Here is an 18,972-nt window from a genome sequence, read left to right as displayed (position 1 = left end):
CTCGGCCGCTGACACGGGGGCGGTACACCTCCAAAAGGAGAGATGGAAATTTCTCCTTGTACCGTGGGTCCAGAAAGGTGGCCAATCAGTATAGGTTGTTGGATAAAATGTGTATCACACGAGGGTCTTGCCACAGACACTTACACGTGAACTGTGCCATGTGGGCCAAGCTGCAAACAGGCAAAGGTTCTGTATCCCCACCAGGAGGAACAACACCCATCCTCTCCTCACACTGACTCGTCGCCTCCTCCTCCTCCACCTCCTCCTCATCCTCTCAGCCCATCCATGCTGGATAATATGCAAAACAAGAATGCCGTCGAGACACCATCACATGTTTCTCAACGCTGGCAGGAAACTAGCCAGGTCTTTCACTGGGAAGGAACAACCACGGGAAGGGCAGTCTCCAATGAAGTAAACCGCCTATGCCAAAACATGGTATCCATCCACAGACAGCTGTTTCGGGGTATTTGCCCCTCATCAGTGTGGAGTAGGAAACTGGCTAGTAGGGGCAATGCCTAGTAGAAGACTATATAGGTAAGGATGGTTGACCTCGGGGAGATCAACATCCAACACCGCGGAGACACCATCACATGTTTCTCAACGCAGTGACACTAGAACAAGGCCCCCTGGGAAAATATGCAAAACAAGAATGCCGCGGAGACACCATCACATGTTTCTCAATGCTGGCAGGAAACTAGCCAGGTCTTTCATCGGGAAGGAACAACCACGGGAAGGGCAGTCTTCAATCATGGAAACTGCCTATACCAAAACATGGTATCCATCCACAGACAGCTGTTTCGGGGTGTGACGACATGGACTCTCATGGGTTAAAGTTTCTTAAAATTCAGCCAGACAGCATGATAGATTGCTTATAGACGAGGGAGAAGTCCCTCATTGTTTTTACAAGACTCTTGTTGACTCAATGTAATTGTGTTGGCCACTGAAAGCCAGACGTATTGTTCTCCAGACTTTTCCAGTAACCATTGTATTGTAGTTGTGTATTGCTAATGTGATTACCTTAATAGCCATTGCTGAGTCTGTGACTTGCAGACTCCATGTATACCTTCAGTCTTTCTGTAGACCTCATTTGGATGAACATTGTCCATGCAGCTTGAGATTCATCCAATGGGAGAGGCGCTCTTGTCCAACCAATCAATGAGGACGCAGTGTATCCAAGTGGAAGGCTGTGGCTATAAAAGGGATTTCTTTAAGCCACCAGGTGGTTGTTGATGGATGCTGATGGATCCAGTCTAAGCTCTTTGGAGCTGACTAGAGGATCAGGATATCTTATGGCTTCAATCTAGGGACTCCGGTTCCGGTTGGAGACCATATCCACAGCCTAGGGATTTCGACTCTGGCTGCCAGGATTGTAACATCATACCAGGACTACCTAAGGAGGACACTCAGGTTGGGACAGTTCAGTCACCTGTTACAGACTTTGCAGACCTCACACAGCTTCCTGAATCTGGCATTATTCCTTTCTCAGTGGGTCCCCGCCAAAAGCGGGGTGCTGCTGGATTGGAGTAAATAGCCCTGGAACCTCTGAGGCATGGACATTCTAAATCCCTGGTGAGCCAGCGGAAGGGTGAGACTCTGTTGTCTGTTACATTTGTATTTTGCTGGTTATGTGCTATGTGCCGTTAATATTTTGGGGATCCAATAAAGTCTAATTATTGTGGTTCCCTCACCCTGTGTTGTCTGAGTAGTGTTACGCCCACGGTTAAGGAGGCCGGCGTTCAGTTGGGATGAGCCCTGAGCCACGCTATCTAAAGACAGCGGGTTTTTGTGGACGAGAGCACCCACTGAGTCCCGTGTCTCCACACGGGGTATTTGCCCCTCATCAGTTTGGAGTAGGAAACTTTCTAGTGGGAGCAATGCCTAGTAGAAGACTACATAGGTAAGGATGGTTGCCCTTGGGGAGATCAACATCCAACACCGCGGAGACACCATCACGTGTTTCTCAACGCAGTGACACTAGAACAAGACCCCCTTGGAAAATATGCAAAACAAGAATGCCACGGAGACACCATCACATATTTCTCAATGCTGGCAGGAAACTAGCCAGGTCTTTCACCGGGAAGGAACAACCACGGGAAGGGCAGTCTCCAATCATGGAAACCGCCTATACCAAAACATGATATCCATCCATAGACAGCTGTTTCGGGGTATTTGCCCCTCATCAGAGTGGAGTAGGGGCAAATACCCCGAAACAGCTGTCTGTGGATTGATACCATGTTTTGGTATAGGCGGTTTCCTTGATTGGAGACTGCCCTTCCTGTGGTTGTTCCTTCACGGTGAAAGACCTGGCTAGTTTCCTGCCAGCGTTGAGAAACATGTGATGGTGTCTCCGTGGCATTCTTGTTTTGCATATTTTCCCAGGGGGTCTTGTTCTAGTGTCACTGCGTTGAGAAACACGTGATGGTGTCTCCACGGTGTTGGATGTTGATATCCCCAAGATCAACCATTCTTACCAATGCATCCATGCTGGATAGACGTGAATCTGGGGTTGAGATTACCCTGTGTAGCATTGGGAGTCCCCTGGGAACCACAGAAAAACAAGTCTTCTTCCTCCTCATCCTCCTCATCATCACCCAATGTTGCCTCAGAATATTGGTTGGGTAGTATCACCCATTGGGAAATTTGGCTCTATAGCCACATGCTGGGCACTCACATCTTCCTCTTTGTGATTATGCAGTGATTGTTTCAACAGACACAGCAGTGGGGTGGTTAAGCTGATAATAGCCTGATCACCGCTCATGAGCTTGCTGCAGTACTCAAAGTTTTCAAGAACCTCACAAATGGCAGTGATCCACACCCCCTCAACAGTTGTTATGTGCGATGGCTGACTCTCAGTCTGATGAGCATGTTGAAGCTCTTATTCAGTTACTCCCCCCTGCTGCTCAGTATGCTCATTAATCTTCGCCAACATATAGAATATTGAGTTCCACCGCGTGGGCTGGTCGCACATGGGTCGGTGACTTGGCAAATTAAAGCACTTTGTCAGTGCTGTAAGACCAGCAAAAGCGAAAAGGGAATGGTGGAAATGGGCACTAAAACAGTGCACCTTCTCAAGTAGGTACGGCAAGTCAGGGTATGTTTTTATGAATTTCTGAACAACTAGTTTCAGCACGTGAGCCATGCATTGCACGTGTGCTTACCAACCTTTAAAGCTGTCAGCAGATTACATCCATTGTTGCAAACGACCAGGCTGGGTTGCAGGTTCAGTGTGGAGAGCCACTGATCAATCTGCTCCTTTATATCTTGCCACAGCTCTGCTGTAGTGTGCGGTTTGTGACCTAAACAGATCAGCTTCAATAGAGCACGTTGCCGCTTTACCGATGCGCTGCTGCACAGCTCCTAGCTTGGCAGTGATGGGAAGGATAATTCAGCAGAGGATGAGGAGCAGGAGGAGGAGGAGGAAGAGGGGAGACAGGAAGTGGCATATGATAAGGCGGAAATGCTGGTGGAAGTTGGGACCGCTATACTTGGCATGGTTAGGATGTGTGATGTTACGGTTTGCGAGTTTGTCCCAGCCTCCACAAAGTTCATCCAGTGTGCTGTGACAGATATGTATTATCCCTGTCCACAACAACTTGTCCACGTATCTGTTGTAAGGTGGACCTTCCCGGTTTCGGCGTTGGTCAGAGCACGGTTGAGATTGTTTAACACGTGCTTGTGTAACGCGAGGACGGCACAACGGGTAAAATAGTGGCAGCTGGGAACACTGTATAGTGGGGCAGCCACAGCCTAGAGATCACGGAAACACTGTGTTCCCACAAGCCTAAAGCGGGCTTTACATGCTGCGACATCGCTAGCATCGGCTAGCGATGTTGAGCGCGATAGCACCTGCCCCCGTCGGTGGCACGATATGTGGTGATCGCTGCCATAGCAAACATTATCGCTACGGCAGCGTCACACACACATACCTGTTCAGCGATGTCGCTCTGGCCGCCGAACAATACCTCCCTCAAGGGGGAGGTGCGTTCGGCGTCATAGCGATGTCACTGCAGCGTCACTGAGCGGCCGGCCAATAGAAGCGAAGGGTCGGAGAGGAGCGGGACATAACATCCCGCCCACCTCCTTCCTTCCTCATTGCCAGTGGAGGAAGGTAAGGAGATGTTTGTCGCTCCTGCGGTGTCACACACAGCGATGTGTGGTGCCGCAGGAATGACAAACAACATTGTACCTGTTACTGCAGCGGTATTAAGGAAATGAGCGGCCTGTCAACGAGCAACGATTTTTCACGTTTTGGTGCTCGTCGATTGTCGCTCATTTGTGTTACACGCTGCGATGTCAGTAACGGCTCCGGATGTGCGTTACTACCAACGTGACCCCGACGATATATCGTTACCGATATCGCAGCGTGTAAAGCACATTTAAATTTCTACATCTCCATTGCTAGGAATTTGGTAATGTGCGAGTTTAGGTTTTGTGCCTGTGTGTGCATGGCTGGGTATTTACCTTTCCTTTCCGAGCTCTCAGGCATGGACAACTGGATGTTTCCCTACGACAATGAAGTGGATGTGGTTGATATTTGCTGTGTCTGTGCAATTGTACCCTGTGGGCAGGATGTATGAACGGCTGCATCCTGGAGAACAGATTGTGAAGGACGTAGCACAGGCGACATAGCAGTGGTTTGACCCGCAGTTACAAATTTGGTACCCTGGTGTTCTGCCCACCTACTGGGGTGCTTGGCTGCCATGTAGTTCCACATACTGCTGGTGCTCAGGTTGCCTTTGCTTTGGCGTCTGCTCAACTTGGTATGGCAGATGCTACAGATTACAATATTTTTTTCTAAAAGACTTTTAGAAAAAAAAATCCAGACATCGGCTGAACGCCACCTTGCCCTGACTCTGGCCACAGTGGGGGTGCTCCTGAGAACAGTTGACCCAGTTCTCACTCTAGGAAAACCACTACTCATTGGTGCCTGTGTTGGTGCTACATATCCATCTTCCTCTGTGTTGCTGTGCTCGCTATTCATGTCAATGGTCCAGGTCGGAAAAGTGGACTCATCATTGACCACATCATCTTCCATCTCATCCTCCTTCCCACTTGAGATTGTAGGCTGACCTGATGGCAATTGTGTCTCATCATTATCAGCCTCCACCTCTGGAAACAGTAAACAATGTTCCTCAAAGTGGCTTTCTTCTTGCCGTAGGTCCTCAAATAATTGCGCATCAATGCACGCCACCTCCTCATGTCATTCTTCAATGCTGCATGGTGAGAGACCAGAACCAACCAAACGATACATACTAAACAGATCCTGAGAGTTGCCAAGATTGGGGTCATGTATCTCCTGTGATTGATTATGGGGAAGCAAGAAGGACCAGGTTGAGGACTGGATGGACAAGCTTCCTGTGTATCCACAGTAGACTGTGTAGTTGTGGAAGATCGGTTCCTGTTTGACAAATGCCTTGTCTGCCATTGAAGACAGAATCTGCTCTCGCTCTTCTGGCATCCACACATGTTTACGATCCAGATCGGGAAATTTGGCAAGGAACATAGTGGATGAATCAAGCTTCTTCTGACCTGACACAGACTCAGTGCCTTGTTGACCACCACTGACAACACCACCCCTACGTCCATGGCTCTGTCCCTGAAGAACTGCCTATTTTTTCATTTTGGGTTTTGCTGACATATTTGCAGATGTTCGTTGACCAAGCCGAGCAAACTTTAATGGAAGTACCGCCGCACCTGTAAGGAGTACCGGGGCAGATGGAGTTAAGCAGCCTGATGTTAGTCCCTCCACAGGAAGGGAAGGCCCCGGGCTCAGGGGATGTTGGTGGTTATTTGAGAGCACAGGGTGCAAGGATCAGGGTACTCACTGTGGTAGTCATGGTGTTGGATGAAGTTTATAAAGTAGACACACACACCGTAGGTAAACCAAAGTCTCTGTGTACCACTGCCACTGCCGGGAGCCCGTCCCGGTATCCACTCCCACCGGTGTCACTTGGTAATCCAAAGCCTGTTTTCGTGCACAATTTAGTTGTCTGTTTATGCCCCCGTGGCTTGAAGCTGTTAATATATGTGTAGTGTAGCTGTGCTCTTGAGGGCTGGCACTTGGGACTTCAGTGGGCTGCTTTTTGGCTGGAAAACCCTGTCCCCCACGTTGTGTTGTTGCCATCAATCTCTGAGCTCTGTGCGAAGGTCCCTGAAGGTCCCCTTCCTCTGCAGGTTAATTGCCAGGACGTTGAATTGGCTCCTAACAAATAAGGAATAACGTTTGGAACACCATTCTAAGTCTGAACTGGGTGCAAAAACCTAAAAAAACATCACTATGGGGAGATAAGGTATGCACACCAGTGACTATGTAAGGGGAATACATGAAATAGCAGAAACTGCTGTGTGAATACTGACTTGAAAAATCCAATAGCTATATGTAAGAGTGAAAATGTGAAAAATGGAATCTGCATTACTGCCATGAACATATGAATCAAGAGACATTTAGCTACTGAATTGATCAATGCAATAGAGCCCCAACACTACGCCAAGGTATTTCTCTACGTTGGGGTCCCTAGCTTGTGTGTGTCCTCTCATGCAGTTAAAAAACTTACCGTGTATGGGAAGCTGAGACCCAGGCTATTTATGCGTATGATATGGATTGGCAATAGGTGTGGTTGGGGAGGGTTCACAAACGAAAAACTACTAACAAATAAGGAATAACAGTTGGAACACCATTCTAAGTCTGAACTGGGTGCAAAAACCTAAAAAAACATCACTATGGGGAGATAAGGTATGCACACCAGTGACTATGTAAGGGGAATACATGAAATAGCAGAAACTGCTGTGTGAATACTGACTTGAAAAATCCAATAGCTATATGTAAGAGTGAAAATGTGAAAAATGGAATCTGCATTACTGCCATGAACATATGAATCAAGAGACATTTAGCTACTGAATTGATCAATGCAATAGAGCCCCAACACTACGCCAAGGTATTTCTCTACGTTGGGGTCCCTAGCTTGTGTGTGTCCTCTCATGCAGTTAAAAAACTTACCGTGTATGGGAAGCTGAGACCCAGGCTATTTATGCGTATGATATGGATTGGCAATAGGTGTGGTTGGGGAGGGTTCACAAACGAAAAACTACTAACAAATAAGGAATAACAGTTGGAACACCATTCTAAGTCTGAACTGGGTGCAAAAACCTAAAAAAACATCACTATGGGGAGATAAGGTATGCACACCAGTGACTATGTAAGGGGAATACATGAAATAGCAGAAACTGCTGTGTGAATACTGACTTGAAAAATCCAATAGCTATATGTAAGAGTGAAAATGTGAAAAATGGAATCTGCATTACTGCCATGAACATATGAATCAAGAGAAATTTAGCTACTGAATTGATCAATGCAATAGAGCCCCAACACTACGCCAAAGTATTTCTCTACGTTGGGGTCCCTAGCTTGTATGTGTCCTCTCATGCAGTTAAAAAACTTACCGTGTATGGGAAGCTGAGACCCAGGCTATTTATGCGTATGATATGGATTGGCAATAGGTGTGGTTGGGGAGGGTTCACAAACGAAAAACTACTAACAAATAAGGAATAACGTTTGGAACACCATTCTAAGTCTGAACTGGGTGCAAAAACCTAAAAAAACATCACTATGGGGAGATAAGGTATGCACACCAGTGACTATGTAAGGGGAATACATGAAATAGCAGAAACTGCTGTGTGAATATTCACACAGCAGTTTCTGCTATTTCATGTATTCCCCTTACATAGTCACTGGTGTGCATACCTTATCTCCCCATGTTGAATTGGCTCCTGACCTAGGGTCCTGTACCCCGTTGTGCTCGGTACCGGTCAGTTCTCTTGGGCTTGCTGGTGCTGACAGTCCTCCTCTGGTCCCGGACCACCGTCTGTGACCCAACCTTGGTCTAGCTCCCCAGGAGCTGACACTCCAGCTCCTCACTCTTTGAGGGCTCTCACTAAACTGCTCTTCCTCCCTCCCACCAGTCTGCCTGACCCGTAGGTGGGTGACCCTATTCCAGCTAGACCAACCCACTGATGTTACTTTATTAATTGCTGGTATACACAGAGTTAAAAAACCCTACCCCATAAAAACAACCAATGAAAACAACTGGTGCATTGTGGAACAGGACATAATATCAAAAAATTCATGCATCATGCACACATATGAGTTCCTGGGTATAAATGGGCACGGGCACATCCAGTGATTGCCCACTACTGTGTTAAAGTGCCAAAAAAGGGGCTCAAAATATTTTAGATCTTAAACCTGCAATTTGCATTCCATATTGCGACCAAATCTATAACTATGTGGGTGAAATAAGGCTATTTCCTAGTTGACAGAGTTGATATATACATCATCTATAGGGGACATCATTCAAAACCAATATATATATATATGATGCAATCCCTCCTATTAAAGGGAAAAAGACCTTTTCAAATGTTGACAAAATTGTGTTATTGCATAGAGTATCTCCCAACATTTAAACATATTGCATATTTTATCAGATATTTGCCTTGGATTGTAAATGAGTTACCCCCATCAGAGTTGAAAATAATTCAGAGGGCCAAGGTTGATATCCCCGGCAGGTGAGTCACAACAACCAGCACCTCAATGTACACTGGTACATAAAGAAACAACCACGATGATAGTGCTTCCCATATCACATATATAATTGTGAGTTGCTAGATACAATTGTAAATAGGTGAAAACACCTCCGGAGATTTCCCACACCTCAGGTGTTGTGGTCCGTCACCTGGGTATATGAATATGGCTCTTTGAATTGTACCAAATCTCAATGGAGGTGTTTTTTCCTTTAAACTTAAGATCTTGTGGGAAATCTCCGGAGGTGTTTTCACCTATTTACAATTGTATCTAGCAACTCACAATTATATATGTGATATGGGAAGCACTATCATCGTGGTTGTTTCTTTATGTACCAGTGTACATTGAGGTGCTGGTTGTTGTGACTCACCTGCCGGGGATATCAACCTTGGCCCTCTGAATTATTTTCAACTCTGATGGGGGTAACTCATTTACAATCCAAGGCAAATATCTGATAAAATATGCAATATGTTTAAATGTTGGGAGATACTCTATGCAATAACACAATTTTGTCAACATTTGAAAAGGTCTTTTTCCCTTTAATAGGAGGGATTGCATCATATATATATATATTGGTTTTGAATGATGTCCCCTATAGATGATGTATATATCAACTCTGTCAACTAGGAAATAGCCTTATTTCACCCACATAGTTATAGATTTGGTCGCAATATGGAATGCAAATTGCAGGTTTAAGATCTAAAATATTTTGAGCCCCTTTTTTGGCACTTTAACACAGTAGTGGGCAATCACTGGATGTGCCCGTGCCCATTTATACCCAGGAACTCATATGTGTGCATGATGCATGAATTTTTTGATATTATGTCCTGTTCCACAATGCACCAGTTGTTTTCATTGGTTGTTTTTATGGGGTAGGGTTTTTTAACTCTGTGTATACCAGCAATTAATAAAGTAATATAATGTTATACTTCAATTATGATGGAATAAAATTTGATATTTTTTCTAAAAACATGATGGTTATTGGATGAAATTTTTGTGTGCAGAAACACCCTTTTTGGTTTCATATATGAGTTACATGGTGGAATCTGCGTTGTTTAATGTGTAAACAGATATGGATCTTTGGTCCTTCTTTTTGGTCAACCCACTGATGTGTCTGAAAGGTCATAATGTGAGGTGTTGATTGGTATTTGTGGTGCTGATGGAGGTGGCACCGGTTTCTGGTAACCTGGAACCATGGGGGGGTAAGCCCTGTATCCTGAGGGAACAGGATACAGTTCCCTGTAGCACCCTGATGTATGCAGGTGTGCTACAAAAGTCCCTAGCAATGTATTAATGTGGGTGATCTGGATGGCACAAGTCAGGCTGTGAACCCATAAATATTGTGAAAACAGGTCCCGGTTCCCTACTTAATCCCCAATCTATTCCCTCCCTGCTATGACTTTCTTCAGTGCTATCAGCTCTTAAAAGAGATATTGTATTCTGGTTTCAGGATGGTACTTTGGAGGTAGTGACACACACTGCTTTAAACACTGTCCCTGCTCGGAAATGTGTCCCTCTGAACGCTACACTGACCTACGCTGCAAGGCAGTCCTGAAAAGAGATTTTTGTGTTATTAAGAGGCCTACACTCTCCCTAGCAGCTGCTCCCTCTGTCCCTACACTGATTCAATGCTGCATCCAGAAGCAATGGGCGCAAAATGGCAGCAGAAGGTCTTTTACAGACCCCATGATGCTGAGCGGCCAACAAATCACAGTAATGCCACAACCAAGATGGCTGCAGCATTACTGTGATTGGTTAAGAAGCCAAGCATGTTTAGTGGCTGCAAATCAGGTGCCTAATTGGCTGGGCAGGGCACCTGAATATAGCCAGGCGAATACACCATTATTCGCTATATAACGCATAGCCCAAATACCGCACTATTCTGCGAATAGTAATAAATACATTTGCTTATCCCTAACACTAACATCTGGATATACACATTTAAAGGTGGATCAATACCAATTTGTGTTGCCACACGGAGATGTGCGCATAAATATATAATACTCTCCAGAATGGAGTCAGGCTACTATGTCAAAACAAAACCAAAAGAAATGTAGCCATGAAGACAATACATTAATAAAATATAACATTTTTATTGAGAATCATATTAAAACCAATAGGGCAAGGGATAGCACTGAAAAAGTGCCGAGGCACCACAAGGTTCAGCAAGTGGATTGCAAACAGATAGATATTAGTTTATGTAAAGATGTAATTACAGTATATATCTCGTCTCAATTATAAGTCCCCAAAAATGGGTATAACAATACTTTAAATAGACGGGCAATACATAAACAATAGAATTTTAGAGCTGGCTCCCTGATTCAGTACCGGTGGGCCACCGCCCAGCCCCGGCTACCTACGGTTCCACCAACTGTCTTCCCGGCTCTCGCAGACGGCCACTACCGTCTGCCTCACTCTCTGCATGGGGGCCTTAGGCTCCAACCTAGGCCCCTGTCTGCTTCTGTCTCCCTGCAGACCTTCTCTCTCCTCCTCTCCCTGGACTTGACTGGCCTGTTTCCTGCCTCAGGCCAGCTAAACTCCTGGGTGAGCGTTTCCATCTCATGACTCCGCCCACCTGGTGTGTCTGTCTGAGCCCGAGGAAGGAATCAGGTCACACTGGGGATGTCTGCTGTGAAACTGCTGGGGGTGGGGGTGTGTTGGTGTTGTTCTCTGTGGCCCCTGGCTTGTCCAGGGCACAACACATGTAGCTAAAAGGCACAAACACAGGAAAAAACAAGGGAATATACCACAAGAGATCCCATCATAGGGGTAAATTACCTGTCGCCATTAAACCATTGCTGAGCCACACCAGCCACTGATTGATTCTCAATAAAACATTTTATATTTTATTAATGTATTGTCTTCATGGCTACATTTCTTTTGGTTTTACATTTAAAGGTGGGCAGCATTAAACCAAGGTAGCACATACAGTCCTAGTAATGATGAGGCTGTCACCACCAAATTATACAGACAGCGTCTATAGGAATTAAATAAACTGGACAAATCTCACCGTTTTTCTTGTATAACACATTCAGATAGTCCTAGGAGAATAACGTGTGGAATTCAAAAAGGGGGGCCAGCTCATCCAGCCACACATTACCTCTTTAACTGTAGTCTGCAACAGGTGTGTTCCTCAACCTTCCTACGTGTTTCATTGGTGAACTCATCAGGGGAGCTAACACACATAGAGCACAAAAAGAAATCTCATACTGGCGTCTTTATATGTGTATACCCAGACGATTGTTTCTCCAGGTGAGCTTTTTTGTAAGCTGCTCCCTGGACACATTTGAGGTTTTAGTGTGGTTTTGTGACTTACCGTTGCACATGGTTCACTATGCACTTTAATTATATGTATGTTTGTCCCTTTTAACTTCATTAGTAAAAGTTAAGTTTTATTGCCTACCCTGCAACATTATTCCCAGTAGCGACCAGTGAGTCATAGATGCGTCCAGGTGGCTTCCTTGTGCTGTTCCCATTCCATTTGAATGCTGTTTCCATCCATTTCAGTTATTTTCCAGCCCCCTCACACACCTTGGGGGAGAATTCTGGAAGATTGCTCAAGTTTCTCATTGACCTTTATTATACTTGTTACTCAAGACAAGCACCCGAGTAGTTTGATTTGCTCGATTTGAGTACCAACCACCCCAGCATTTTCGTGCTCTCTCATCACTACTAATGATTTCTTTTAACACATTGATTAAGAATTAAATGTTCAACTTATTTTTTATTTGTGTGATTAAAAAAGAAAGTTTGCAATTTGTTAAAAATAAAAATAAAATGAGTCAATCACAGAATGCAGTATGGTGCCAACAGCAGGCAGGTACTGTAGAGTGTTTAAAAGAGTTGTTAGCTGAAAATAACTTATCCCCTATTCCGGTAGAAAGGGACAAAGATGACAGCTATGAGGTCCTTCAGCATGCACCCGTTTGCTATGACAATCCATCAGCCCCCCATTTTTACATCACAGGTGGACGACTTCAGTTGATACACATTCATTGGCAATCACTTCATTTAAATGTTGCTGAAAGCTGAAGGAAAAAGAGCGCCAATAGGGTCTTACCAGATATTATAGGGAGATGTATATAAAGAGACACTCACATAAAGAGGTTGTGTGAGTCATAACCCCTATATAAGCCTGAGATCATGGTGGCTGCTGCAGCCCCAGATAGCTTAAATTTTAATGCTGGAGAGGAGAAACGGGGTTAATGCCGTGCTGCTGCCGAAGTAATAGACTGTTGATTTAATGAATTCTTCTTTATTTTACAGGTCTACGCGTTTCAGAGGTCAGAGCCTCCTTCATCAGAACAGGAAAAAACAAAAATACATTGTTGATTTTTCCTCTGTCCTGATGAAGGAGGCTCTGACCTCTGAAACGTGTAGACCTGTGAAATAAAGAAGAATTGATTAAATCAACAGTTTATTACTTCGGTAGCAGTGCGGCATTAACCTCGTTTCCCCTCTCCAGCATTAACATTTAAATGTTGCTGTCAGAGATTGATAGCAACATATAAGAGGAGTCTGTCATCTCCAAAACACATTAAACTACAACATATTTATACAGCTATAGAGGGGATACCATAAAGATCAAATTGCAATATAGATTTTAGTGTTTTATTGGCCAGAGCAAGCAGTTCTTAAACTCAATCTATAATAGCACACAGCATGTACCTATGTAATTAATTTCATTTGTTTTTAGGGTTGTCAGACTCCCTTTCATTGATTAAACAGCAGCAATCTCTGGTCGCTGCTGTTATAAGCAGAGGGTGGCTATGTACTACAGACAGCACTCGCCGGATGCGGTGCAGGCTCAGCACCTGAGTCTGCCCCATACATTTTACGTACTATTACATCTGATGCCGTAAAAAAGACAAATATGACAAATAGAGTAGATGATATAACAAATTCTGTAAGTAATAACATTTTTAATCCATGTCAAAGGAAGACTAGACTGAGAAATTAAGTGAAATGTTTATTTTTTTTATATAGTACAGAACCAAAGTAAAAATAAATAACAAGTAATGTACAAAGGGATTCAATACACCTGTGCTACAGTTGTGGAAAAAGTGAACCCATGGGTATATTCTTGATTCCTTTATGAATTTTCATTCAAAATGTGCTCTAATTATTTTTACAACTTATAATATAGAAAATCCTTTTATAAGTTGCCTTATTTTTACTGAACAAATGATTAAGATAATTAAATATATTAATGCTCTATGCTAATGAGAATGAAACAATCAAGTGGCGTTTGGTGTTCTAAATAATTGACCTCTGTTCTACAAAATGCACATTTTGATCACCTTTTCTTCATTACAACATTCTGATATTGTGCAAAATAAAGAATAATATAAAGGTTAAATGGTGAAAAAGAACACTCTCTTAGAAGGTATTGCTTCTACCTGTGTATATCATTGTAGTGGGGTGTGCTTCAGACAGATTATTGCCCTAGACACCTTACTTTCTGGTCACTATAAGATTAATCTTTTGGTTACCTAGTAAACTGAGCAGTGTTTAGGGGACTAATTTAAAATGGACCTGTCATCTTCTTAAAAAAAAAATGAAGATAATAAGATAATACCTTCTATCCTGATTCTGTTGGGGTATTTTTTGTTTGTTTTGCATTGAATCACTTCATTAATTTTGAAGAGCTATAAGTGAAATCTCCATTTACAGAAACTGGGCATGTCTTCAGTTTTCTTTTAAGGTGTACTCTTTTACTCCTGCCAGATCAGAGACCATGCTCTAATTACCAATGTCTGGGAGGAAGGGGTTGAATATGCACACTCCCAGAGAAGACTCTTAAGAAGCGGTTGGTCTACAAACAGAAATTTCAAATGTTGATCTCCAAAAGCAACATATGTGAATCTCTCTACAATGGAGTAATGCAGAGCAAAGTGGAAAAAAAATTACAGAATCAGGTGAAGTTAGGGATTTTTCTAAGTTATTTACTGTAACTATCATTGAATTTTTATTGAGCAAGTGACAGGTCCTGTTTAAAGAGATCATGGCAGAGGTAAGGCAAAACATTGGGTCGCTCACTATTAGACATCCCCTCTTAAATGCTAGCATGCCACATGGAAAATAATATAAAGTATGCTCCCCTCCCAGGCTGGCGCCATTCCATCAATGTCAGTGCTGACTTGGTGCTCACAATTGACTGTTATATCAGATGAGCGCTGAAGTCCATCAGCGGTTGCTGACAGGCTGCATGATTCACATGACAATGCTGGAAATGGTGCTGTCCAGCAGGTGAACATATATATTTATGGTCTCCTTAGTGTTTCAGCAGGCTTTGTCCTGCAGCAGACAACCCCTTTAACGCTTATGTAGAATGAAGACAACTGTATGCTCAAACTAGAAAAATGTCTCACTGTTCCTCAGTAAGAGCCGGAGTCATAAAGAATAATTAGACGCTAACAATCTGCAGCAAATCATATCATTGGCTGCCATTAATTTTCCATATGAAAATGGACCACGGGTATCATTCATAAAGTTCAATACATATGTTCTACTGGTTGCTAAATTATTCACACCCATGCTATACCAACAATAAACTCAGTTCTTTAAGCCAATTGCTCAATAAAAATATGGCACTGTTAAATGCTGTCAATTAAGACTCTATGGCTTAGTTGACATTTTAGGATTTAATCGTGAAATCCAGACATTCCCAAAGGTTTGCAAACTTTTTCTCACAACTGCTACGATATTACTTTGGGTGAACATATATATCAGAAGAAGGTGAAGTTTTAAATCTTCATGATAAACAGCAATGGATGATGGTTGGATATCTTCAGCTGTGGAATTAATGGCTTTCCTGCTCTTGTATAGCTATAGATCTTTAAGGATTTTGGCAGCACATAAGACGAAATGACTAATACTGTGCATCACCAGCCTGAAAGAAAGAAAGAAAATACATTTATAACAATGTCTAAGATCACTGGCAATTTCTCTTAATTTTCTCACACGATGTTGCCCAATTTTCCCTCTTTTGCTTTTGATGCTCTTTCAGCTTGTCAAATTCCCTGATCAATCATGGGTGTTGAATGTACCTATTAAAAACATCTTTGGTATAAGGATTGAAGACTTTATCTTTATGACCACACAGGACTGAAATAAAATCCACTACTGACTCACAGAGATGGCACATTTTGAAAGGGTTGGAGAAAGGTGTATTATTTTTCTATCTAGTCATTACCTTAGTACTATAGATCTACTGTTACCATGTTACTACCACGACTGGTATACTGAACACACAGAGCAGGATGGGGCAGGTGATTGTGATATTGATGTCTATTTTACTAAAACCATATCATCGGATATTTAATATTAAAGTAATTGGATTGGTACCAAGTTTGGCAATTATGTTTTCTATATACAGCAACACCAATGTTTTTTCACCAGGTCCAGCACTAGGTCAGTATTCTGTGGCCATTGGGCGAGCCTTCTGCAAGCATTAGTCTTCAAGGATGACATCCAACCAGGCTAATCAAAATAGGAGCCTGGATATTATCAAGTAAGAGATATTTCACAGGGTTCCAATCCATTGGCATTGGAATACTAACCTGGTCATCCAAATCAGTTTGATCACCTCTAGTTGTCATATTAGTTGTCTATTTTCAGTTAATAAAATGATGTGATTCCATTGAATAAGCTTACAGAACCAAGAGAATTCCTATTTATTATCAGGTTCTGAAATGTAAGCTTTAGGAAGGCATCCCATAGAAGTGTACATGCTAATTTCCCAAAAAAGCAGAAAAGGTTGTTTATCTTGTACTCTATATGTCACAGTTGCAATTGACAAAGGCATCTAATGAGTTACAAGCCCAAGATAAGATTTGTCTGATCCCTGGTGGTGTTGCAGCAGATCCCAAGGAGAGAGAACAGGAAAGGTTTCTCTGATCGCCATAAAATACTGTACATGTATGGATGGCATAGTGTTGGTAACCTTGAAATTGTTCCACAATATTAAATATTTCTCTGATAAAATTACTGCAATTACACATTTTTTGTCATACACATGTTTATTTCCTTTGTGTATATTTTTACAAAATTAGAGAAAAAAGGCAAATTGTACATAATTTCACACAAAACCCTAGAAAGGGGGCAGACAAAAATGTTGCCATCTTTCCAAAATTGTGGGTAAACTACTTTGTTTCAAGCATGTGATGTTTGTTCAAACTCAACTGTGGAAAGTAACAGGTGTGGGCAATATGGAAATCACATTTGAAACCAGATAAAGAGGGTAGAAGTTGAATCAATGTTTCCACTGTGTGTATGTGTTTGCCACAGTAAGCATGGTTAACAAATAGAGAAGCAAACTATCTGAGGAATTAAGAACCAAAATTGTTGAAAAATATCAACAATCTCAAAGTTATAAGACCTGAAATCTTGGTGTACAACATAATCAGGAAGTTTGTAACCTATGGAACAGTAGCTAACCTCACTGGACATGGACAGCAGAGAAACAAATATGAAAGGTTGCAACATAGGATAGTCCAGATGGTGCATAAGCACTCCCAATCAAGTTCCCAAAAAAGTCAAGCTGTCCTGCAGGCTCAGGGTGCAACAGTGTCAGCGTGAACAATCGTCAACATTTGAATGAAATGAAATGGTAAAGCAGAAGTTCCAGGAGGACCCCACTGCTGACACAGAAACATATAAAGCTACACTGAATATTGTCAAAATGTATATGAGTAAGTCAAAATCCTTTTGGAAAAGCATTTTGTAGCAGATTAGACCAAGATAGAGCTTTTTGGTAAAGCACATTATTCCACTTGTACTGAAAATGTATTGAGGCCTACAAACAAAAGATCACAGTACATACAGTCAAATATGGTAGAGGTTAATATTTTGAGGTTGTTTTGCTGCCTTGGGCAGTGGGTGCCTTGACAGTGTACAAGGCATCATGAAATCTGAAGATTACCAAAGGTTCTTGGGTCTCTATGTAGTGCCCAGTGTCAGAAAGCTGGGTTTGCGTCTAGGTCATGGGTCTTACAGCAGGACAATGACCTTATACATACTTGAAGTAGCATTCACAAATGGATGGAAACAAAGTGCTGGGGAGTTCTCAAGTGGCTCAATGAATATGGATCTAATTCCTATTGAATACCTGTGGAGAGTTTTTAAAATTGCTGTTGGTAGCAGGCACCCATCAGATATGAGAGACATAGAGCAGTTTGCAAATGAAGAGTTGTCCAAAATTCCAGCTGAGAGGTGTAAGAAGCTTGATGATAATTATAGGAAGCCATTGACTGCAGTTATTCAGTCCAAAGGGTGTGCAACCAAATATTAAGTTCCTGATGACAAGAATTTTGTCCAGCCCATTTTTGGAATTTTTTGTGAAATTATGTCCAATTTGCATTTTTGTCTCTGTTTCTTTTTGTGCTGTGTTTTTCCATTTTTCCAATACACACAAAGGAAATAAACATGTTTGTAAGAAAACATTGTGATGGTGGAATATGGCGTACTGTGTATCATGCTGTGTAGGTTCATATTTTAGGCTTGGTTCACTGTCCATTATTTGTATTGCTTGTGTGTACATTGTATTGTCTGTAGGTAATTATCCCCTGTAGTTTTCCTGTCCCTAAGTCTGGGGGAGGGGGCCTGGGATCCACCTACTGTAAACTCTCTGCTTACCTGGGGGGAAGAGTCAGTGTTACAGTTGCTGCGAGCACTGGAGACTATGTCCAGATTTCTTGCTACTGCACATGTGCGAGCGCCGGAGACTAAGTCCAATCTTGGAGCCATTGCACATGTGCGGGTGACATCATCGCTGACACGAGGTCACATGTCTCTGACACCTTCTATGCCGATTGGTCGCTGGTCATGTGCTTGTGACGTCTTGCTCGGTGATAGGCCAGCATGACGTCACTCCTGTCGTTCTGGCAGCGGATTGGCTCTGGTGTCCTCCATCTTGGATGAGGCACAGAGTCTATATAAGACCCTGACACACGCTGCATGGTGCTCAGTCCTCTTGGTTCATGCATATGAGTAGACGCTCTGTGCGCGTTCCTCTAGGCATTCCTCTGTCTATGCTAGGTGAGCGCTACCGGCAGGGTAGCGTTCTTATACCTTACAGCTTCGGCTGCTGTCCGTATCCTTACCTCTTAGGGGAGCGGACATAGGCAGGTGCCTGAGGCACATGGTCTGGCTGGGCCTTGTGATTCTACTCGTAGGTGGACGTTGCCGCTAGGGTAACGTTCCTTATACTGCGTCTGGCAGTTGTTCGTATCCTCGCACACAAGGGGAGCGAACAGAGGTAGGAGCTTTGTGCGGCTTACGCTGCTGTTCGTCTCTTTTGCACCACTAGAAGAGCGGACCTAGGCAGGTGCCATATCTAGTGGTTCGTGTCCTCGCACACTAGTGGAGCGAACGCAGGTAGGAGCTTTGTGCGGCTT

The 18,972-nt window shown here is 43.1% G+C and overlaps 1 protein-coding gene across 1 annotated transcript in view; it reads right to left on the bottom strand.

Annotated features, from left to right (window-relative positions):
* Positions 1 to 13,531: 13,531 nt before the first annotated feature.
* Positions 13,532 to 18,972, bottom strand: part of SNCG (synuclein gamma) — a 37,303-nt gene continuing 31,862 nt past the window's right edge. The window contains exon 5 of the mRNA XM_075349002.1: positions 13,532 to 15,467. Within this exon, the coding sequence (XP_075205117.1) occupies positions 15,447 to 15,467 (21 nt within the window). The 3' untranslated portion in view covers positions 13,532 to 15,446. The remainder of the gene's footprint in view (positions 15,468 to 18,972) is intronic.

The sequence above is a fragment of the Anomaloglossus baeobatrachus genome, chromosome 5 (assembly GCF_048569485.1).
Source record: "Anomaloglossus baeobatrachus isolate aAnoBae1 chromosome 5, aAnoBae1.hap1, whole genome shotgun sequence".
Lineage (NCBI taxonomy): Eukaryota > Metazoa > Chordata > Amphibia > Anura > Aromobatidae > Anomaloglossus > Anomaloglossus baeobatrachus.
Note: the sequence above shows the minus strand (reverse complement) of the source record. Positions and strands in the feature narration are given on the sequence as shown.